At 33.0% G+C, this 26,237-nt stretch overlaps 1 protein-coding gene and 1 pseudogene across 1 annotated transcript in view; both read right to left on the minus strand.

The window, feature by feature from the left end:
• The window catches only part of LOC126882707 (uncharacterized), a 60,179-nt gene extending 36,073 nt beyond the window's left edge, over positions 1-24,106 (minus strand). Inside the window, exons 1-3 of the mRNA XM_050647688.1 lie at positions 24,042-24,106; positions 23,746-23,976; positions 22,342-22,749 (exon numbers count right to left, since the gene is read on the minus strand). Of these exons, the coding sequence (XP_050503645.1) occupies positions 22,342-22,749; positions 23,746-23,976; positions 24,042-24,106 (704 nt within the window). The remainder of the gene's footprint in view (positions 1-22,341; positions 22,750-23,745; positions 23,977-24,041) is intronic.
• A 1,215-nt stretch (positions 24,107-25,321) lies between these two features.
• LOC126882834 (5S ribosomal RNA) lies at positions 25,322-25,434 on the minus strand (annotated as a pseudogene).
• Between the last annotated feature and the right edge of the window lie 803 nt (positions 25,435-26,237).

Below are 26,237 nucleotides of genomic sequence, written 5' to 3' on the forward strand. Positions count from 1 at the left end.
CGTAGAGGGGATATTTACAAATTCGCGAACGCCAGTAGTGACAAGTTTGTAAACGTTTACTGGAAATTTGACATAAATGTCAAAGTGACTAATTTAAAATTAAAATTAAAAACATTAATTATAAACAGTATTAGTTGGTCAAAGCTGTTGTATATATTTTTACCTTAAATATACTTACGTTTTAAATACTGAATTTAAGTTTTTTTAATGTTCCGTAATATCTAATTATAAATAATCTATTATAATCTTAGCGCCATCTACACGATTATTGTCAAAGTATCCGAAGTAAGAAATTGATATTTTATCAATAGAACTATTATCTTGTAATAGATTTTTTTAAGATTTTGCTAATCATTTTGACGTTCTATTGATGAAATATTAATTTCTTACTTCAGATACTTTCACAATTATCATGTAGATGGCGCCAAGATTAATTTATAATTACATATTACAGAACATTAAAAAACGCAAATTCAGTATTTAAAACGTAAGTATATTTAAGGTAAAAATATAAACCACAGCTTTGATCAACAAATATTTTTTATAATTAATGTTTTTAATTTTAATTTAAAATTAATCACTTTGATATTTATGTCAAATTTCCGGTAAACGTTTACAGACTTGTCACTACTGGCGCTCACGAATTTATAAATATCCCCTCTATGTACGAGCTCACAGCGTATAGGCAATTTTGATGTAATGTCAAAAAAATATAAAAATGGAATGTCAGTCAAGTTCAAGTAAAAGTTTTTGTAGATATTGTCCTGTAATTACGTTTGTAGAAAAAATATTGTATGATATGCGTGTTAAAAAGTACATTTTTAACGCACTCATGTGAATTGCAGAACTCGCTTCCGCTCATTCTGCAAACCTTCAAGTGCGTGCCTTACACTTGTACTTTTAACACTTATGTACATCATATATAACTATTAAAAAGAAGTATATTTGAAAATTTTTATTAAATTAAATTAAAACACTAACTGATCTTATTCCCATATTTGATATGCGCTATAATAATGTCGTTTCCCATTACTGAGGAGCATGGTGTACTCCAATATCCCTAATAAATTTTGTTCATTGGTCTTTATCTCATCTGCTCTAAGGATTTCACAAAGTGAGTGGCCTGCTTAATCCTAAATTTGATCGGACGATCTGGTTGGTAATGGTGCTCTTGATCTTCTCCCTGGAACGTTTACAGAAACAATTAATTTCTGTAAATCGACACCCCCATTGAACAAGGTTGTAACTCAAATTACATCTTTTTTTCACATTTCAACACAGGCGAATTCAGCAAAAAATTGCGCCCACATCAATATAAACGACATAGTTTAATTCTCAATAGTTTGCCTAATACTCCATTTGAAAAAATTTGTATTTCAACTTACGTTTTGTAAGGTTTTTAAATGAGTTACAACTTTGTTGCACGTATGTTTAATTTATAGAGTATTAAAATGGTGCATCTCATAAGTCAATTTATCGAAATAAAAGTAAAAAAGGATTTACAGACTTTTTTCCATTTTGATAGTTGTGGTGGAAAAAATAAGTAGGTATAGAATAGTGATTGCTACCTACTTTTATGTAGTGAAAAAGTTTAATATAGTCTGTTCGCTAAACTCAGACAAAACTGGCTAGTGATTTCAGTAGGTAATTTTTTTGTTTTTGGCCAATTTTGCTAAAACTGGCAAGATGGCCAACTGTTTAGTAACTATGGTGTATTCCACGAATATACGTCTGTTTTGGATTATGTCGACAACGAATAATTTAGTGTGCAACATAAGAAGTACGAAAGTATTTTGCTCTAATAATTACTCCAATAAAGAACAATATAATTTGCAATGTACTTTCGTTCTTCATGTTTTGCACAGTAAAATATTCGTTGTCGCGATAATTCAAAACAGACGTATATTCGTGGAATGGGGTATATTAACTATTTAGTAATTATTTTTTGTGCGAATTTTACCAAATTTTGTTACCAATTACCAATTTTGGCAAAATTACTTACTAAAATCACTATCAAGTTATGTCTGACTTTAGCAAACCGACTATATTAACATTACACATGTATTTTTTGAAATAGCACTTTCACAAAACGAGAGTGATTCAATGCATGCCCTTATAGAAAAACGGAAAAAACATTAAGTCGTATGTGCTTTACACCAATGGATAACCATGATACGATATGCCAAAGCATCAGACAAGCCTAAATCCATAACTGAACTAAATCAGAAGCAAATTCTAAATTTTAACCTGTTTAAGGCACACATGTTAATTTTGAGGTAGATATTAATAGTAAAAGAGTAAAGTAATAAAGTAAAATATTCTAAAATAAAATATTTACAAATACGCAATAAAAACGCGAAAAATTTGGGATATTTTATACCATGTTTTTTTCATAGTGATAGAATATTATTGTTATTGTAAAATTTATAATTTCCAATTAAGATTGTGTAAACTGTGAGTTGATATTTTGTTTACATATACCATAAAAACTAATTTTCTGCTAGCTATATTGCAAATAACTCAAAACATACAACCTTTTAATAGTTAAACGGAAAAAATAATTAACACGGAGAGTGTAAAATGGTTGTTAGGCGAGTTACAACCTTTTTCTACTAATACTCATGTTTAATCTCAAGGTTTTATCTCAATCAAACATAAAATTTTCAATAGCTAATAAAATTACAAAGCATGCATCTCACAAAAATTCTTTATTTAGTACATTATTTGACGGTTTTTGCTGTAAATTTTAAAGAACCGTTTGGATTGACATAAACGGTGAGTTTCACCCCTTCTCGTGAGTGAAAAACATACGTTCAAAATAAGTCCGAAATTTGATAAAATGACAAATTCTAAGCAACTTTTATTCTATAGAGTTTTTTCACTGTATTCATGCAGTTTGAATTTTGAAACTCTTTTGTGGCGCGTTTACTTCAAATTTTGCAAACATTATGGAAAAATCTTTTAAAATAAAACTAGAATTTTGTTTTGCATCAAAATTGTATGAGCCACTCATTTTTACGGCGTTTAGCGGTTTTTTATTCTTGTGTATAACATAATTAGTACGTTCTTTAACGGTAAAATATTGCAAAACCTCTATATTTTAAAGAACCGCTTGGATTGACATGAAATTTGGCATACACATAGCTAATAAGTCAAAGAAAAAAGTGATATTGTGCCGATGTGTGCTTTTACCCTGAGGGTGAGTTTCACCCCCTCTCGAGGGTGAAAAAATATATGTCCAAATAAAGTTCGGCATTCGATAAACTGACTAATTCTAAGCAACTTTTGTTCTATAGAGTTTTTTCACCAAGTCAATAATTTTCGAGTTATTTGCGAGTGAATATGTTCATTTTTCAGCAAAACAAACACGTTTTTAGACAATTTTTCGCAAATAATTCAAAAAGTAATTATTTTATCAAAAAAAACCATTTTTAACAAAAGCATAGCTTGTAAAAGAGTGAAAAAATGGTGTATACATGAAGTCTCCAGACCTAGTAAAAGCAGAGTTATAGCTAAAAAAAATAGGTTTATATTCGCCAAACTTCAAATAAATATATTTCAACTTGAAATTACCAAAAATTAAGCACTTTTTGAAAAAAACTCATTACAACTTTTTTAAAGAGTTTAAAAATCTTTATGTCTATTTGTATAAAAAAATATTCTACCATCAAATGTAAGCAAGTTACGCTCAAAATACAGTTGGTCCGTTTTGATTTGGCATAAAAAATCGGGAAAATCACCCCCTAATTAAAAACTTAAATAGAATTAATCCTTACCACTTTACATGTTGCTTTATTTATGTTGTGTCTATATGGTCTATAAGTTTCATCGATTTAACGTGCTTATTTTGAAAAAAAAAATGGTTTTAAAATAAAATTATTAAAATTTTTAATTTTGAAAAAAATGCTCTTTTTCAAAATAACTTAAAAATTATTAGTAAAACCAAAATCTCAAGAAGTAATAAAATCTACGTTTTGCTTTTCTGAATATTTTGGACTTTTTGTTTTCCTGTTAGACAAAAATCGGTTATGTTATGGCTGTTCAAAATTTGCATACACTCGGGATTAGTGACCCCTTCAAGCCGATTTAACTACAGCCTTTTTAAAAATAAGCAATTTAAACCGCTTAGACTTACAGATCGTATAAAGAATAAATAAGCAAAGTAACCTGTGAAGCGGTTGCGATTAATTTTATTTGATATGCTAATTAGGGGGTGCTTTTCGGGATTCTTTTTACCAAAAAATAAAAGGTACCAACAATATTTTGAGCATTTTAAAGACTTTAAAAAAGTTGAAACGAGTGTTCCCCGAAAATTGTTCCGTTTTTTGGTTATTTCTCGATGAAATATTCGATTTGGAATTTGACGAATAAGAACCTACTTTTCATTAGCTACAACTTTGCTTGTACTGGTTCTACAGACTTATTATATGCACCATTTTTTTCATTTTTTTATAAGCTATATTTTTATTAAGGATATTTTTTCGACAAAATATTTACTTTTTGAGTTATTTGCGAAAAACCGTCTTAAAACGTGGTTATTTGGTTTAAAAATGAACAAATTCACTCGAAAATAACTCGAAAAGTATTGACTTGCTGATAAAACTCTATAGAATAAAAGTTGCTTAGAATTAATCAGTTTATCGAATGCCGAACTTATTTTGGACATATATTTTTTCACCCCCGAGAAGGGGTGAAACTCACCCCCAGGGTAAAAGCACACATCGGCACAGTATCACTTTTTTTCTTTGACTTAATAGCTATGTGTATGCCAAATTTCATGTCAATCCAAGCGGTTCTTTAAAATATAGAGGTTTTGCAATATTTTACCGTTAAAGAACGTACTAATTATGTTATACACAAGAATAAAAAACCGCTAAACGCCGTAAAAATGAGTGGCTCATACAATTTTGATGCAAAACAAAATTCTAGTTTTGTTTTAAAAGATTTTTCCATAATGTTTGCTAAATTTGAAGTAAACGCGCCACAAAAAGTTTCAAAATTCAAACTGTATCAAAGTTAATTTTTGTGGCCCGTTTTACTTCAAATTTAACAAATATTATAGAAAAATATTTTAAAATAAAACTAGAATTTTGTCTTGCATCAAAATGAAAATACATTTTCGCGCCACGTAATATTCATATCAGATCTTTTGTAGCTGGAATATTGTATGCGCCATTTATTTTTAAGGCGTTTAGCGGTTGTTTATTCTTGTATCAGGAGTTTTTCAAAATTATTTATAAATTAAATGTATGAAGTTAAATGCAATGTTTCTCGATTACACGTTAAGCTTTATAAATAGTCGCTTTTGTCGCATTATCTCCCAAATGATCTAGTGCCCATCGAATGTACACTAGATTTTTTTTCTATTCGAAATAGATTGAAAAAAAATATTGAAATGGCCGGTAAATGAACTCGAATTGCCCGTTGCCAGATCAAATTTAACGTTGTAACCACTACAACTACATAAACCATTTAGGGAATAATCGTTAATTACTTTTGTAGCTTAGTAACTTCTAAACGGCTTAACCGATTTTGATCACTAAACATGAGTTTGAAACGTATTGACAAGTAGTATCTGACGAATCTAAGGTCAAGTATGATAACTGAAGGTATTACAGGAATTATTGAGCTTGAAAAACCGTTTTTCCTATAAGAAATAGATTTGATCATATTTATGAAGCCTATAACTTAAAAATTGGAATTTTCGCGGATATAAGGTATACACCGTTAGATTTACCCAGTCTTTCTACAAACGCTCAGTTATTGGCGCAATTCTTAGGTTGAAATTTTGAGTAATTGTCGAAAAACCAAAATTTTCAAAGTTTAGTTTTTCAGTTTTTCGGCTCTACTGCGTCGTGTGTATGTCTGATCCTGGCAGCTTAGACACCATTTGAAAGGTTAGCTCAATACTATTGATATGGTGTATTTGCGGTTCCCCTGTCTCTTCGTGGACCGAAGATATATACCTCCAAAAAATATCCCGTTTTGTACCTACCAAGTCCTATAGCTGGCTTATGGGTGGTCAAAAGTCACAAACTACATCCTCTCTTCAAACACAGAAAAAAAAATTCAGATCGGTTTAACTTTTCCACATACATACAAAAATGTTTATAACAAAACTAATGTGTATCAAAGAGGTCTATAATTTAAAATTATTTTCGATTGTATAGGGTGAGTCAGAACGACGCTATGAACCAAAGTTCTATTTTTTTAAATGGAACACCCTGTATATTATATACTATTTAAAAATATGAAAAATTTGTATAAAGTCTTATAGGCCTAAAGTTAATAATTTTCGAAATATTTACATTTTTATTGAAAAAAAATGCTAATATTTATAGGGTTGTGGATTATGTTTCCAAGGTACTAAAAATTTAAGTGATAGGTCAAAGTTTTTATAATATAGTGTTATTTTTAAATAATTTAATATCTTTTACTTTTAGCCATAAAATATACAGTGTGATCACTATTTGCAAATACAAAATTTTCTCAATTTTTTTAAATGGGACACCCTGTAAATTAGTTTTTTATTTTGTAGTAAATATTACAACCTTTCTTTTGGTATAAGGTTGTATGTACCTAGCATGTTTCGTTTTGTAGATATTTTAAAAAAACTATAGATTTTATGTTTTTGCGGATTTTTAATTAAAAAAAATTTTTGCAAAAAAAAATATAATCTGGTTTTAGAAATATACACTAAAATATCAAATATGAAGATAAAAACGTAATTAAAGATTAAAATCAATCGTACGCTAGTACAATTCAATTGAATCTAATAACTTTAAATTATTTTACAAAAAATATTTTACCATACATTACTGAATGCACAAATTAGTTACTACATTAAATAAATAACCAAATTTTAAATCTACCTTAGTAATTTTTCTACCACAGCAACTTTCCTGTACCAAATTAATTGTTAGTTATATTGTATTGTATTTAGTTAAACTTTTAATTTACCTTTTAAATTTACTTACATACATCTTGAGAATATAATAATAATTAATCATTATAAAGTATGCTTTTAAACAAATGAATGTTAAATGCCAAATTATTAATATAAATAGTATTAACTGGTGTCACAAAAGCTGGTAATACTTTTGTAATTGAAATTTTTGTAACAATTTTTTATATTTTAAATTTTAATTTTTCAACCGAACAATTGGTGGATATGACATTTGTTTTGGGCGAAACCATTAGAAATTATTACCAGCTTTTTTGACACGAGTAGGTACATAGATACTATTTACTTCTTAATATACTTCCATAACGTTCATTTGTTTGAAAGTATACTTTATACGTTCTAAAGGTGTAGGTAAATTAAAAAGTTATTAACTGATTACTCGTAAATACAATATAACTAACAATTAATTTGGTACAGGAAAGTTGCTGCGGTAGAAAAATTATTACGGTTGATTTAAAATTTGGTTGTTTATTTAATTTAGTAACTAATTTATTCATCCATTAATATGGTATAATATTTTTTTGTAAAATAATTTAAAGTTATTAAATTCAATTGAATTGTACTAGCATACGATTTAATTTAATCTTTAATTACGTTTTTATTTTCATATTTTATATTTTAGTGATGTTTCTAATACCAGATTATAATTTTTTTTTGAAAAAAAAATTTAAATAAAAAATCCGCAAAAACGTAAAATCTATAGTTTTTTTAAAATATCTACAAAACGAAACATGCTAGGTACATACAACCTTACACCAAAAGAAATATTGTAATATTTACTAAAAAATTCAAAACGAATATACAGAGTGTCCCATTTAAAAAAAATGAGAAAATTTTGTATTTGCAAATAGTGATCACACTGTATATTTTATGGCTAAAAGCAAAAAATATTAAATTATTTAAAAATAACACTATATTTTAAAAACTTTGACCTATCACTTAAATTTTTATTTCCTTAGAAACATAATCCACAACCCTATAAATATTACCATTTTTCTCAATAAAAATGTAAATATTTCGAAAATTATTAACTTTAGGCCTGTAAGACTTTATACAAATTTTTCATATTTTAAAATAATATATTAAAAAATGATTAAATATACAGGGTGTTCCATTTAAAAAAATAAAACTTTGGTTCATACCGTCGTTATGACTCACCATGTATAATTGAAAATAATTTTAAATTATAGATGTCTTTGATACACATTAGTTTTGTTATAAATATTTTTTGTATATCTCATAGTTTAGCCGTAATCAAAGAAAACCAGAGGTTGGGCGCACCCTGTATATGGTATTACTGCAAGTGCTCACTCAGCTGAATAGTTTTGAATCCGTCTCTCACCATTATTTTTTGCAATACATTAAAAGGGAGATTAAAGGAGAAAATCCTTATTTTTCTAGGAGTGTCTATTTATCTTATCTACAGCAGCGCGAAGAAGCTACAAAGATGTTGTGTTAAACCAGGTCCTGAGGGACGTTTTTTTTACCTGAACCCCGCTTTCCAAATATTTTTCCTTGCAGGATGTTTTGTGGAAGGGTACATCTAGATTCATTCCTCATAATATATCGTTGTGAAATAATCATAATTTGTGAAAATTATATAAGAGTTAAATTATTAAGAATGACGAATACCATGACGAAAAATGACAAAGATTAAGTTAGGTGGGACAATACCAATATAGTTTCATAGAAGGAAGATCAGCAATAGATGCCACACACACACACACAATAAATCAAACCATGGAAAAATACAGTAAACACCAATCATTAGAATTAGCCCTGTCACCAGGGGGTACAACGGTCTCCTTTATTCAGAAGGACTTACCCAAGTTTTTTTATGTGTTTTGACCCGTAGAACACGAATTTTTTGGGTACCTAACAGTTGATCCGGATGTCGATAAGATTGTTATAAACAAAGAACTTGAGGAATCACATAACAGCGATTTTTCGCAAAACAAAACGTTCTTTTGTATTTTTTGGGTCATTCTAAGAAAAAAATGTTTTTACAAATTTTTCGTAGGATGCATAGTTTTCGACATAAACGCGGTTGAACTTTCAAAAAAATCGAAAAATTGCAATTTATTTTTGAACCCGAATAACGTTTGATTAAAAATAAAAATTAATTTTTTATTTGCTAAACAAAGCTATGAACAGATAGTGCTTGAATGATGTATTCAATGCATTTCTAATTTAAATTCGAACGAGTTTTGCTAGCAACGAAATTGCTCATACAGACAATTTCTACGTAGATTACGTACATTAAAACGCATGCATTGGGCACGGTAAACACTACGTGTTTATAGCTTTGTTTAACAATAAAAAAATTAATTTTTAGCAATGCAGATAATCGAAACCGATAGAATTTGACTTGAACTTTCCAATGCAGTAAGCAGAATTGCTATTTTGTTTTTAGTCAAAAGTTATTCGGGTTCAAAAATTGCAATTTTTCGATTTTTTGAAAGTTCAACCGCGTTTATCTTGAAAACTGTGCATCCTACGAAAAAACTTGCAATAGCATTTTTTGCTTAGAACCGCCCAAAAAATACAAAAAAATGTTTTATTTTGCGAAAAATCGTTGTTATGTAATTCCTCAAGTTCTTGGTTTATAACAACCTTATCGACATCCGGATCAACTTTTACCCAAAAAATTCGTGTTCTACGGGTCAAAATACATAAAGAAAACTTGGGTAAGTCCATCTGAATTAAGGAGGCCGTTGTACCCCCCCCCCTGGCCACAGGACTAAATTAGAGATGCTATTTATAGACTTCTAAGAAGCATTTGATTCGATTAAGTGAAAGAACTAATGATAGCACGGTAAAAATTAAAAATCCGTAGATATAAATACAAAAAATTAATAAATTTAATACTGCAAACTAACAAAATTGCCATAAAGAGGCAAAGAGGGGAAACAGATGAATTAGTTAGAAATATAGGAATGGAAAAACAAATTTCACATCCACAACACCATTTTAATTTATCTTTAGAATAATATGCACTAAGAAATATAAACAAAGGCAATCTAAGGGCGCGTTCGTAGTGTAGGCTGGTTTCCGAGTCAGAAAGCCGAGTCCGTGTGCGAATAATCCTAATAAGAATGTGTGACGATAATATAAATTTATCGTCTAGAGTACGCCAATGAATTAAGTAAAAAGTGTTTTTGTACCGAACAATCTCGTACGATATAAAAGTCGGAACGAAAACCTAGTTGATTATTCTTAGAGGGTTGATCGAAGAATAATAAACAACAACGAGGTATAAGAGGCGAGTTATCCCGACTATTTTCTGCCATCGTTTTGGTGTGTTGAACGAATCCGACAGTTTTCCTTTTACCTATCTTTTTACGAGCGTTGATCGTATTTCTCCACATATCATTTCCGCTGGCGAGCTGAGCGAGCTTTCCTCTTCTTATATGTCCATTTTAAATTAATAAATTTAATTCCTAACAAAATTAACGAGTAGTAGTTAAGGCTAATTATCTTATCATTTGTTATGTTTTGATTCCAAAATAAATGTCTTAAAATAGCGAACCATCTGTCTTCGGCTAAATTTTTGTTACCTGGAGCAACAAACGCAACGACCTCGTTACATTGGCGCCCGATCAGGGAATCATACATCCCAGAACTGACTTTCGCAATCAACTCGGCAAAACACGACTCAACCGGATTCTCTCCAGTATTTTTTAATTTTGGACATGAACTAGACATACCCAGTAAAATTATAGAAGCACCTAATCCGCCCGACACTATTCCACCAACGTACAAATGGAATAAATTAAGAGAAACTTTTGGACTGGTAAGAATCAATTTGGCCAAAGCGTTTACATCACAAAGCGACTATTATAATCTACGCCGCAGAGAGTGGACACCGAAAATCGGAGACAAAGTCATGAAAAAAGATTACAACATTTCCAACTCCGCCAAAAAACTGAACGCCAAATTAGCTCCCAAATTCTACGGTCCATATACTGTTCACAAAATAATTTTTCAGTTAAAGGATGCAACGGAAAAAACAATTAACAAAGTTCACATTAAAGATATGAAACCGGCTCACGACGATAGTACATGATTCCATTCACTCCCTAAACCCAACCCGAACCCCACACTCACACTCATCACACCAGTTATACAACGACACGTCTGTATTACATACATTATTTATCAAAATGGAAGTCATCATCGAGATCTCAGCAGTGTTGAGGCCGCCACAGGACAGTGCTGTAAGAACGCCGCCGCCCATTCCAGGATGGAACACCAGGACAATATGGAAACGATACAAACGTTAGTGCTAGTTCTAGTGCATTAAAGGATATTCTGGAGTTTAATTTTCAGAAAGACGTTTTTTTCTCTTTTGGTATAGTTATAAGTTGTAGTTAGGTATATTATAGCTAACATTTGGTTCCAAAATTTTTTTAAGAGAGGGGGTGTGACGATAATATAATTTTATCGTCTAGAGTACGCCAATGAATTAAGTATTACGTGTTTTTGTACCGTCTCTTACGATATAAAAGTCGGAACTAAAAACCTAGTTGATTATTCTTGGAGCGTTGATCGAAGAATAATAAACCAAAACGAGGTATAAGAGGTGAGTTATCCCGACTATTTTCCGCCGTCGTTTTGGTGTGTTGAACGGATCCGACGGTTTTCCTTTTACCTATCCTTTTAGGAGCGTTGATCGTAGTTCCCTACACGTCTTTTCCGCTGGCGAGCTGAGCGAGCTTTCCTCTCGTTATATGTCCGTTTCATATTAATAAATGAATTCCTAAATCCACGCGATTGTCGGTAGTATTCCTTCATGTACTAGATATCGTCACATCAATCCGAACCTAATGTTCGATACGTAGGCTATAAATATATTTTATTAACGAAATTAACGAGTACTAATTAAGTCTAATTATCTTATCATTTGTAATGTTTTGATTCTAAAATAAATGTCTTAAAAAAGCGAACCTTCTGTCTTCGGCTGAATTTTTGTTACCTGGAGCCATGGTACAAAGACGCCTGGTACGATAGCCGGAATATCCGAAATTCGGATGAGTTCGCGCATGACGTCACAATGAGAGTGATTTTAAATATTCCCCATTTAAAACATTAGCGCTCGGAGCACAATTACTTTTAAATTGGTCATAAAATGTCATTTTAATAGATTAATATAATTTCTGTTTCACTATTTAGGATTTATGGAAATGTAGGTGTTTTATTATTTTGATTTCAAAAATTAATGAACAATACAATGAACAAAAATAAATTTCTAAAATAAATTTGTGATGTATATTCAAAAAATTTTTTGTATTCGTCGCTTTTTAAATAAATTTTACGAGCTTATTTTTGATTGGCTTGCCTTATTTGGGGCCAGTGTTAAGGAGGGGATCGAGCCATGGGCGTACATATAAAAATTTGTAGGGGGGCTAGACTTGAAGATGTTGCACATTACATTTTGTATACTTTGGATGACAATATATAGTTTAAAGCACCAGAAAAGCCATGGGGGCCACGTCCCCCTACCCATATATGTATGGGCGCCTATGAATCGAGCCTTCATTTAGTTGCACGTAAGCAGATGAAAATAATTGATTATATTAATGGTGTGAAACAAAATCACAAAACAAATAAAACACAAGACTAAGTTACAATTTTCTTTAATTTTCTCCTATTTCTCATATTTTTTTTTAAATGTGTTTAATTTCTTAATCCTAAAATACATGCGCGACCGAAAAACAGGTGTTTGGTTTTGTAATCACATTCAATCTTTTCAGACAAATCAATAAGTCTTTGCAAATAATTTTTCCCTGGCTTTAACAGAAGTCCAGACCCATTTTAAAATTATTAAATATAGTATCCAGTTGATGCATTTTTACCACCAATTCTTCTGGAGGTTTTTTTAGGCCCCCTTCGGAGAGTTGGTCAGTGCACGTGTAAGCGGAAGATATTTTTAGTTATCCTATTTTTACCTGTAGCGATTTAAACGAAAAAACCGCCATTTTTGACCCTTATTTGTTAATAACTAAATTTCCCGTCTGAACTGTGACGGGCATGTTTGTATTTATAATGTATTAGGTATATGGTACCCAAAGAACTCATTTGCAACCTGGCTGCTCAAGTGTCCCGACAAAAATGTTATTTCTCTGGACTAAAATGGCAGTAAATATACCTATATATGTGGCAGTATCTAAATAGTACCTTTTTTATTGCCCAATGCCCAGCCAGGGTTGAGTCACTGTAAGATGATATTTATTTTCTATCTAATAACGTCCAGTCTGAACTATTTATAACTGATACGTATTTATGTCATAATTTTGTTTTGCGATAAGGCAAAATTTGATGAATAAATAATTATTACCTTGGTCTTCAATATAAAACACTTACCACAGCAATTTTGAAATTTGAACTATTTAGCATATGAAAAATATTGAGTAGGTATATACCGACATATATAGCGTAAATTGTAATAGTAGGGGAGCCAAGTAGGCTAAATATGCAGTCACTCGAGCGTTTCGGAGAACTATTGGGTTGTGAAGAGTAGGTCCTAAAACCAAAAAAAGTTAAGTCAAGTTTTCCATATAGCGCCATTTATCCATATGTTGAAAAATATTTCGAATAAAAGTTGCTTATTTTTACTCAAAGAATCCAAACCTGGAATAAAAATTTAAGGGCTCCTATTGATTTTAAAGTAACCCCCACCCCACCTCCGTGGGGGCCGTTTTGGTACCATTCGATAGATTTTTCAAAAATATTGATTAAGTGTATTTTGCAAATTGTCGATCTGTTTATTTTGCGAAATATCGCGCGATTTGTATTTAAAATTTTAAATTTACCCCCCACCCCTCTCCGTGGGGGGTAATATTTGGTATCATTCGATAGATTTTTGAAAAACATTAAAAATATGAATAGCACGTATTTTTAAGTTTTTCGATCTAACGTTCATTTCGCGAATTATTCGCTTTTTTTTGTGAAACTTTTTAACTCGCCCATATCCTTACGCCCCGCTCAAATCGTCAGATTTTTTAAGTATACACTGTTTTGCATGTCCTTAACTTATCTTATCTTAATCTGACAACTTCGAGTATTTTTAAGGATAGGACCCTTAACGAACTCCTCTGTGTTAAGAGCCAATATATGGTAGAGGTACATCTGCAGGGCACCAGGTTTCTCCCCATATGATAATCTGACGCGCTCGAGTAACTGCAAAAATCCCCGCTTGGGCTCCCCTACCATAAATTAAGAACATTGGATATAATTTATGTAGTATATCAAATCATCAATATTAGGTATACATAATTATATAGTTATCCATCTTTAAATTTGAAACATTTCTGTAAAATGCAATAATTTGTCGACCGAATGAAATTTCAAAACTAATTCGTACATTATTTATTTATTAACGGCATCCATTTACAAAAGTTTTAAGAAAGCTGTACTTTATAAACAATAAATTTTAAACTATCAAACATCTCAGAATAATAAACTACTTATTTTAAGATACCGTTCAGTTGTTTTTTAAATAAACTAATTTTGGGGACAATACATTAAGGGGTAAATAATAAATCTTTCACACTAACAAGCCTACTAATCAACTTAAATCTCACAAAATTCTCCTCAAAAGCTACAAAATCGATAAAACTCCCATATAAATATATGTATTCCAACAGCGGCTACTCTCATTGTGACGTCGACAGAACGCGATTAGCTGATCGTCGCATGCGCAATATCGTACCTGGCGTCTTTGTACCATGACCTGGAGCAACAAACGCAACGACCTCGTTACAAGCGCTCAGGTGCACTTTGAACAGGCTCGTTAAATACGAAGGATTATTTGCACACGAACTCGGCGCTGACTTCGGAAACCAGCGTGCACTATGGACGCACCTTAAAAACACAAAACTTTTTGACCGATGCGTCCTACTAGTCATGAAATTGTGCGCTTGTTTTATTATTTATAAATTAAAATATCGTGATCCTGTAATCTCATCAAGGACCAAATCAAATATTTTAAAAAGGCTGCATTTTGCAGTGTATGATTTTGCGACCTATTAAGAATAAAATGAAAATAAATCAGGCTGGCGTAATCGCCATACTAAGTCTGAGAATATAATGCAAAAATGGAGTCGGGAAAGGTTTTAATAAAACGCACCTGTCTTCAATTTTAGTGGTAACAAAACGCATAAGCTGTCAAAAAATACCGGAGCCAATATCAGAAGCCGAGCCCTCCTTTTATGATTCTATTCGCCAGATATTTGCGAATTTGCCTAATATTTCCTCTCCTAATATATCTCTTTTATCTTCTTTTTTGTCGATGTATAATGGATTTTATTCAAATAAGGTTCATATGGGGATTTCGAATTTAATTTGGATACGGTTTCGGTGCAGGTATATTACGAATATTCCTGCGAAGGTGCAACAAATGAATTGGCGCAGTCAATTTTTTTGGTAGGATCAAAGTCGAAATACGTGGGGAACGAATTGGAATACGAGCAGTACAGTTACGATAATAAAATATTGAAGCTGGAGATATTTTAGTAACGGAACATGAAGTTTTAGTTTAAGAAATACATTATTGTTTTCTTAAAAAAGCATACTAATGACTATATATGGTTGCAATAAAAAATTTAATACATTTCAGTATTTTTAATAATATTTTTGTATGTGTAGAGTTGTGGCAGAAATATTCTAACTATAGGTAGAGCATTCAATCGATGCTGGTTTTCTATACTGAATCCACAAAGTTTATTACTGGTGACGTCTACTAAGAAGAACATCATGACCCAAAAATCTACGGAAATGGTATGAAAAATCGACATCATTATTCAGAGCTGCTGTCAATAAAGTGACGATAGCGAATATGGTAGCCAACATAATATCTAACGATCGATAATGGTCATAGAACTAGATTAAGAGGATATCTATTTTCTGCCACAGTCACTAATGCCGTTCATGAGGAGCGTTTGGCCGGTATTTTAAGGCTGACTTAAATTGTTTACGATTGTAACTTTTGTAGAACTCCACCCCAGAAAGAGCTGGCAGGATTGAGTACCTCAGTAACCGCCAGTGTTGGTTCTAAGCTCGGATAAGGGAGGAGATGAGAAGGTAACGTAAAGTAAAGTTTAAAATTTTGCGGCGAAATACGAATAACACTGGCAAAAAAATATGTACAGAATAAGAAACAAAGACAACAACATTGCTACAGATAGAGCCGAAATCCTTAAGGTTGTCGAATCGCTTTATCGCGAAATGTATGAGAGCACCAACGCAAGGCAAGATCAGCCCCTGTCCAAAGTCACAAATCAGGGATCAGAATTAATGCCGGAAGTAAGACCATACGAAGTTAAAAAGGCACTTTCAGAAATGAAAAATAATAAATCCCCTGGGGATGACCGAGTAGTGATCAAACAAGGTGGAAATAAAATTATCCAGGTTTTGACCAAATTTTTCACCGAATGCATTTACCAAGGAAAAACCCCTTCTCAATGAAACAATACAGTCATTTTTTTATTGCACAAAAAAGGTGACACAACAGATCTAAAAAACTACCGTCCTATCAGTCTGCTATCACACATAATATATAAACTGTTCACAAAAATTATCAAAAAAAAGACTGGAGGCTAAGTTAGACTTCTATCAGCCTAGAGAACAAGCTGGGTTTAGATCCGAAAATAGCACTAACGACTACAGTGGAACCCCGATAAGTCGGCCTCCGATAACCCGGAAGTCTGGTTAACTCGGACTGATTTTCATCAGACAAAACAAACATTTTTTCAGCTTGACTGAGTTTTTTACCAATAAATGAACAATACTGTATACAACTGTACGTAGTTTAGATGTACTGTGCACATAGGCGCCCATACCCATGGGCAGGGGGGCCGTGGCCCCCCTAGCTTTTCGAATGCTTTAAACTATATATTGTTATCTATAGTGTACAAAATGTAATGTAATTGATGGATTCGACCGTTACTTGATGGAAGTTCATTTTATCTAACAATAAAAAACTGAAAACGTTTGTTTTCTATACTTCCACAAAATTTATTATATCTAAGTGACTACAGCTGTTTCGGCGGAGTGCCTTTCTCAAGTAATATAGTTTACAATGTGTTTGCCTTTTTAATCTTCAACTGAAGAGGTTGAGGAGTGGGGAGCTGTTTGTCTCGAGTTGGTCATTCAGAATTATATCTGTATTTTTCAGTTTATTAATTTCCATAGATTCTAAAAAAGATAGCTTAAGGCCTTTATTTTGAATATGTAGAATTTTAAACTCTTCATTGAAAGAATGATTATGATCTAGAAGGTGAAGTGCGTATGTAGAAGTGTCTGTTTTTCTATTGTTGAATGCCCTTTTGTGTTCTGCTATCCGTTTGTCAAAAGTTCTGCCAGTTTGACCGATGTACGTTTTCGGACAGTCACCACAAGTTAGTTTGTACACACCACTCTGTAGTTGCTTTCTCTTTCGGCTTTTATTGTTCTTAATATATTTGCTTAAGTTGTTGTTAGTTCTGAAAGCTGGTGTTATTCCTTTCTTTTTATGTATCTGGCTATTGTTGTTGTTATATTGCCAGTATATGTGAGAGAGCAGAAGGTACTGGGTTCTTTCTGTGGTGGTGGATACACTAATTTCAGGGCTTTCTTATGGAGTTTTTGGTTTAAAATTTTGTTAACTGTTTGTTCGTTATAGCCGTTGTTTACTGCTATTTGTTTAATGATGTTTAGTTCTATTTCGAAGTTATTTTTTGTCATGGGAATTTCTGTCAGTCTATGTAACATGCTATGGTAGGCTGCTAATTTGTGTTGTGTAGGATGGGATGATGAATTGTGTATAGTTGTGTCAGTATGGGTAGGTTTATGATATATGGAGAACTCATGTTTGTTGTGTAGTCTGGAAATCGTTACATCTAGAAAGTTTATAGAGTTATTCTGTTCTGTTTCTACTGTAAACTCAATATTATTATGAAGTGAATTAATATATGATAGAAATTGGTCAAGTTGTCTGTTAGTTCCTGTAAAGCATACTAGTATATCATCCACGTATCTCCACCAATATAAGAACTGTTTAAATACGGGATGTTTAGAAATTGTTGTTTCAAGTTGGTTCATAAATATATCTGATAGCAATGGGCTTAGAGGATTACCCATAATAAGTCCTGCACTGTTGTTTGTGTATATTTGATTATTGAATTCAAAATAGTCTTGATTTATGCAAATTTCAAGAAGGTGTAAAATTTCAGATGCAATGATCGGATTTGTACTATTATGGTCTAAAAGATTCTTTACTAAAACAAAAGTTTCTGTAGGAGGAACACTAGGAAAAAGATTTTTTACGTCAAATGAAATTAGTCTGGAGTTTTTGGGCAATTGAAAATGTTGTATTTTATTAACTAGTTCTAGTGTATTTTTTACGGTGAATTTAGTGTATTTAGTGTTTTTGGCAGTTTTGCCTCAACATAATAATCAAAAAAATTTAGAGTATTTAGGTGTAGAGTGTGAAGTAGCGTTAAACAAAACTGCCAAAAACATAGAAAAAAGCATCATTGCAAAATCTATTACTGATGTATGTAGTGAAACTAATAATTCCTGTTTCAAAGAAAACCAAATAGCCGTTTCAATTAAAAATAAATCAATAAAACATGACATAATATTTACAAAAGCAGACAAAGGTAACACTACTATTGCTATCGACAAACGAGACTATAATAACAAAACAATAGAATTTTTAACTAACCAAAACAGTATAAAACTAAACAAAGACCCCACAGAAAAATACCGAAAACAAATTAAACTAGCCATTGAAAATTCAAAATCAATACTAAATCCAACAGAACAGAAATACCTTAATATTATGAACCCACAACCTCCTAAATTATACTCTTTTATTAAACTACACAAACCTGACCACCCAATAAGACCTGTAGTTTCTTTTTATACAGCTCCGTCATATAAAATTTCAAAAAAACTGTCAGATATTATTACAGAATACACTAAATTTTCACCTAAATTCACCGTAAAAAATACACTAGAACTAGTTAATAAAATACAACATTTTCAATTGCCCAAAAACTCCAGACTAATTTCATTTGACGTAAAAAATCTTTTTCCTAGTGTTCCTCCTACAGAAACTTTTGTTTTAGTTAAGAATCTTTTAGACCATAATAGTACAAATCCGATCATTGCATCTGAAATTTTACACCTTCTTGAAATTTGCATAAATCAAGAATATTTTGAATTCAATAATCAAATATACACAAACAACAGTGCAGGACTTATTATGGGTAATCCTCTAAGCCCATTGCTATCAGATATATTTATGAACCAACTTGAAACAACAATTTCTAAACATCCCGTATTTAAACAGTTCTTATATTGGTGGAGATACGTGGATGATATACTAGTATGCTTTACAGGAACTAACAGACAACTTGACCAATTTCTATCATATATTAATTCACTTCATAATAATATTGAGTTTACAGTAGAAACAGAACAGAATAACTCTATAAACTTTCTAGATGTAACGATTTCCAGACTACACAACAAACATGAGTTCTCCATATATCATAAACCTACCCATACTGACACAACTATACACAATTCATCATCCCATCCTACACAACACAAATTAGCAGCCTACCATAGCATGATACATAGACTGACAGAAATTCCCATGACAAAAAATAACTTCGAAATAGAACTAAACATCATTAAACAAATAGCAGTAAACAACGGCTATAACGAACAAACAGTTAACAAAATTTTAAACCAAAAACTCCATAAGAAAGCCCTGAAATTAGTGTATCCACCACCACAGAAAGAACCCAGTACCTTCTGCTCTCTCACATATACTGGCAATATAACAACAACAATAGCCAGATACATAAAAAAGAAAGGAATAACACCAGCTTTCAGAACTAACAACAACTTAAGCAAATATATTAAGAACAATAAAAGCCGAAAGAGAAAGCAACTACAGAGTGGTGTGTACAAACTAACTTGTGGTGACTGTCCGAAAACGTACATCGGTCAAAGTGGCAGAACTTTTGACAAACGGATAGCAGAACACAAAAGGGCATTCAACAATAGAAAAACAGACACTTCTACATACGCACTTCACCTTCTAGATCATAATCATTCTTTCAATGAAGAGTTTAAAATTCTACATATTCAAAATAAAGGCCTTAAGCTATCTTTTTTAGAATCTATGGAAATTAATAAACTGAAAAATACAGATATAATTCTGAATGACCAACTCGAGACAAACAGCTCCCCACTCCTCAACCTCTTCAGTTGAAGATTAAAAAGGCAAACACATTGTAAACTATATTACTTGAGAAAGGCACTCCGCCGAAACAGCTGTAGTCACTTAGATATAATAAATTTTGTGGAAGTATAGAAAACAAACGTTTTCAGTTTTTTATTGTTAGATAAAATGTAATGTGCAAAATCTTCACGTCTGGCTCCCCTGAAAATTTTTATGTATTTCACGTTTTGACTGTGCATATTATGTATTTCACGTTTTTGCAATTATAATGGAGTTTATCTGTAAGTATACTATATTTTAGTAATTTTTACCATATTCTCCGGCTAACCCGGATTTTCGATAACCCGGATCGGCCGCGGTCCCAATTAATCCGACTTATCGAGGTTCCACTGTACTTACTGGTAATAAAAAAACTTGATAGAGAAGTCGGCGGAATACAGCAAACCATTGGCACTGATATTCGTGGACTACGAGAATGTGTTCGATACCACAAACCAGCAGAAGATATTAAAATCATTGACAGAATGCTGAATAGACCATTGCTACACTAACATGATAAAATATATCTACCACAATGCAACGGCTAGCGTAAGATTCTCTGATCAACAAACTAATAAATTCTGTATGCAGCGAGGAGTACGGCAAGGAGACACCAAATCTGTTCACAACTCTTTTAAGAAGGCAGATCTGAACGAATATGGTATCAATATAAATGGAGAGAAGCTCAGTCATTTGAGATTCGCAGATGACATCGTCCTTATAGCCGATCGTGTGGATGATGCAATAATAATGTTGAACAAGTTATATCACGCTTCCTTAGAGATCGGACTAAAGATTGACATCAACAAAACGCAAATAATGACTAATCTGGTGCTAAATCGTAATATTGTTGTTGATGAAATGGATATTGAGCCGACTGCATCTTACAAGTACTTGGGACATGAAATTCGGTTGGGAAGAGATAACCAGACGTGCGAGCTCCCATGTCGCATAGGATTAGCCTGGGCAGCGTTTGGTAAACTGAGCTATGTAATTAAATCGAACTTCATCGGATTCATATGCCTGAAAAGGAAAATCTTTGACCAGTGTGTATTGCCTGTACTCACTTATGAAGCGGAAACATTAATACTCACAGAAAAGGTAGTGAACAAGATTCGCATAACTCAGAGGGCTATGGAGCGCCAGATGTTGGGTGTCTCTCTGAGGGACCGAATCCCGAACGAAGAAATACGTCGTAGAACAAAAACAACGGACGCCGTCGAAAGAATCGAGTCGCTCAAGTGGAATTGGGCAAGACACGTCGCCAGATTGTCAGACAACCGATGGACAAAACGTATTTTCGAGTGGAGGCCACGAGAAGAAGCACTACGGAGCAGAGGACGACCATCAACCAGATGGGCTGGCGATCTGAAGCGTATTGTCGGCAACTGGATGCAAGCCGCACAAAACAGAGAAAGATGGAAAGAGCTGAGGGAGACCTATGTCCAACAGTGGACGAGTACGAGTTAATGATGATGGTGATGAGAAGGTAACTTGAAAAATTGAAATAAACTCTATAAATTTTGAAATAGGGTCTAGGAATAATGGTGGATTAAAACCAAGATGACTATTGCAAATACAACGAACTATCAAATCAGCTACATGGAATAAATATGACAGAAAAGAAGCTACATACATGTTAACAGTGGTGAGTAAAGATATCAGAGCTAAGCGAGGACCCTCAGTGGCAGTGGCGGCTCGTGGTTTTTACCATAGGGGAGGCTATACTTAATTGTAAAATATCTAGACAAATTTGCACTAGCAAAAAAAAATCCGCCAAAAAAATCTAATTTAAGACCCCACTTTTTTGACCATTCTTTATTTACATTTTTTAATATCATCATAATTCATAATATCATATCATTTTAAAAATAGTTAGGTAGTCAAATTGCAAAAGTGTATTACCAAAGTTTTTGTCGTTTATTTGTTAACAATTCTATCTCTATAAGTAGATATGCGTATCAAAATAAATACCGATTTGAACTTTTGCAGTCCATACATCTTGAATGTTCACATTTTTTAAGATACGTAACTGATTTTTTTTAATTCTAAAAGCGGCCTACTGCGTATCCAAAAACACGGTAAATTACCTATAATTTGCTTTGCATTACAGATGCCCATGTTGGAAGCTTCGAATATTCCACCGTCGCTGTTTTTACCAAAACCGCCAATATCAACTGAAATGAATCTATAATCTGGGCCAACAATAGCCATTAATACTGTAGAAAACTTATTCAAATAACACCAATAATTAGATCCTGTTTTGTCTGGACACTTGATAGTAACATGCTTGCCATCGATGCTACCAATACAATTTGGGAATCGCCAGGTATTTCTAAAACCTTCTTCAGATTTTTTCCATATTTCTGTAGTTGGTTCGGGCAAGTAAATATGTTGCAAATTTCTACATAAAGCTTCACAAACTTCTACAACTATGGCACTTACAGTCGAAAACCCGACTCTAAAACTATGGCCTATTGTATAAAATGTATCTCCGGTAGCCAGATACCTAAAAAAGAGTATTTTGTTTCAGGGGATGAGATTAAAAAAAAATGGAGGAATCTGCGCGATACGTACGCTAAGTACATAAGAACTAATAAAACTAGAACTGGACAAGCGGCAAGCGATAAAAAAAATGGATATGGCAGATCATATGGAATCGTTCAAACCGTTCCTAAATTTTGCTAAGACTGCATCCAATGTCACAGATGTTGATACACAAGAATCTGAAGCATTCCCAAATATAGAATCACCCGAAAATATATTAACGGATGAAAATTCCGCAGTACGGAAACCAACGTGTAGTAAAAATCTACTAACAACTCAGACAGATGATTCCCAGAATAAGATTCAACCCTCCTCATCAAAACCTACTCGAAATGAAGCTCCTAGGGTTACTCTTTCAAATGAAACTCCTTCTACAGGCAGAACAAACAGAAAACGCAATTCTGAGCCATCCACATCTGTGAAAGATATGATCAGTTATTTTAAGAGCAAAAAGAGAGTAGTGCATGATGCTACCGATCAACTGTTTTTGGCTCATGCTTCTACGGTAAAATCTTTCTCTCCTAGAAGGCAAATTGAAACAAAAATGAAGATTGCGCAAGTTATCATGGAGCAGGAGTTGCTTCAATTGGAGGAAAGTTCTTTAAATAGCCATCAATCTAGAGCTGAAAGTACAGACACCTATCAAAACCCCTCTTCCGTCGGAAGTATTTCGGTTGTATCCCTACCTTCACCAAATGACACTGCATTACCTAAACAATCGAATACTTCTGGGTTCTATGAAGTGAATTGTGAAAATAATTATATTACACTACACAACTTGGCGCAGAGTTGCAACCAAGCAGCTTCTCATAATCCATCAGTTTCCAACTATGTCAATTCCTTTGACCCTTACAATACATAAAGTATATTTTAGAGTTATTTTGATCCTTATTCTCTTTTACTGTAGTAAATTAATGATATAAATAATGCCTGCAGTTTTTTTTTTTCATTTTCTTACCTTAATGTTATGGCCAACCGTTCTTCGGGAGAAATAGCTTCTCGGTAATTCGTGTCTGATTTTCTAATATCATTTTCTACAAGGTGCAACAGTTCATCGAAACAATCTATTGTCATTCTAAAATAAATGTAGCATCTTTTATCGTCTTTTCGTAATTGAGGCATCAGCGTGTGATATTCCCCACATTTCAGTCTTTCTAGATTGATATCATGAACCCATTTTCTTCTTTTCCTAAGATTAAATTCATAATATAGTCCATATTGTTGTTTTAGGATAACTATAGATAATAATTTTACCTTGAATTGTCGTCCTCCATTGCTAACATTACAAGAGTTTCTTCTTCATCTGATGATGTATACATTTTTGTGAAGAATTGAGATCACTGAGTAGTATTCTTTGTTTTTCGTTGTCACCAACTCTTCTCAATACTAGACACATACGAGTATGACGCGAATATATTCGCTTCAATATGAAGTTCTTTACGAATTCCGTCAGGAATTCGACTGCGAACTTTCCGTCACGAATCCGCTGCGAATAATTCGCGTTGGTTTGGGGGAGCCTTAATGCAGCTCTAAGGAGACCGGGTCTCCGTAAACGCTGCTGGGCTGCGCGGAGCAGTAGCACGTGAGATTTTCCGGCCAGAGCCTCCTCTCCAGTTTTAGGATCCTGATTACAAATAATGAAAAAACTAAAAGTGCGAATTTTGTGATGAAATTTGGTATTAGGGGTTAGAACCTTATTTGCAACAACTGGTCAAATAACTTTTTTCGATATCTCTAACGCGAAGCAAAATAGCAAAGTAAACAAAACAGTGTAGCATGTGTAAAAAATTTATGGGGAGGTTAAGCCTCTCTTGTCTCCTCTGACCAGCCGCAACTGCTCAGTGGTCTTCGAGACCACTCGAAAAAAAAAATGTATATTTAATCGTTAACCTTCCATTCTGAAATTTGCGGTCCGATCTAGGTTGTTAATTCCTGCTTCGTTTACTATTTGCATCTTCTTGTTGTCCTGTACTCGATCAAAGATTTTCTCGTAATCAACCAGACATTCGTATATATCGCAATTGATGTCTCTGCATCTTTAAAATAAGACTTGCACTGATAACAAAGCCTCTCTCTTTGTGAACTCGAACTAGTTGGAGAAATTTGACTTTCACACAATTTGTAAATTCTCTTTAGGAACTATTTTCGAAAATGACTCATGATGCTGTGGATCATTCAACATACTTCCATAGTAACTAACTATGGAAGCCTTTTTTGGATTGAGGTGGAACGCTCTTAGCAGATTGGTGAAGGAGTCCCTAGTACTGTTGAACTCACTGAGGAGAACACGCACAGCGTCGGGCCTACGACGCGACGGATCCTTGTGGAACACCTACCGTAAGTTTATTATCGTCGTTACCTGTAGACACGTGCCTATTAGTTAGGTAGCTTTTGATCACGTTTGTCAGGTAACTCGACGTTGAGGGCCTCCATCCTGCGGACAATATATCTTCTCTTCTTTGTCGAAAATCATTATGCCCCTCAGGGGCGTCGGAGGCGGACAATATATCAAAAAAACAAAAAAAAAAAAAGGAAGGCAACAACATGCGGTGTTCCCATCCAAGTACTAACCGCACCCGACACTGCTTGACTTTGGTGATCGGACGAGAACCAGTAAATTATTATTCAGTGTGGTATGGCCGTTGCCAAATGCCATTGCCAAAACTATGGAAGCCTACCGTTTATGCTTATCCTATCTAAATATGGGATATATACATAAAATTAACTAATCATACTTATTTTTCATAAAACAAAATAATGTAACGACAATAAATTAACTATGTAAGTAAGTATACTCTCCCAATAGCTTTACAAAAAATGGTAGTATGATACTTATAGCATCGATGGATTGCTTTCTTCTGTGTGGAGGTTGCAGTTGGATGTAAGATGATGCATTAGATGTTGACCATGTTAGTGTCTTGAAGAGGATGTTGTGTTCTTAAAAGCAGCTGAAGGTTTAATTAGAAATAGGATAGATAGGTATTGTAAAAACACTTTGCCCTACCCGACGCCCTACCCTCTTAGAAAGACTGATTTTGACTGCAGAATTGGAAGGGAAGTTGTCAACTGAGAAATGAAATGTGGCACAGAAGTATAAAAAATTATATGCGAGAGGCACACCTCTAATTTAATGCTTAAAAATCGAAAAAGCGACCATCATAGATGAATGGCAGTTGTTGGTCATTATTTATGTTCTCGGGGTCGCTGAATCCGAATATGAAGTTTATTTGTATGTAGAATTAATGGAACATGTTCAAAAATCAAATTTTATGCAAAAATGCGAAAAATCAACTTTGATGATTTTTCAACTTTAACTCGCTATAGCTGCAAATATTTCCTTTTAGAAATTTAACTGTATCATCTTTAAAGTATTTAGATATAATGACATTTTTTCTAAATGTTTAACCTTTAACTACCCGCGCATCAAGTTATAACATAACTACACGCGTG

This window comes from Diabrotica virgifera, chromosome 3 (assembly GCF_917563875.1).
Source record: "Diabrotica virgifera virgifera chromosome 3, PGI_DIABVI_V3a".
NCBI lineage: Eukaryota > Metazoa > Arthropoda > Insecta > Coleoptera > Chrysomelidae > Diabrotica > Diabrotica virgifera.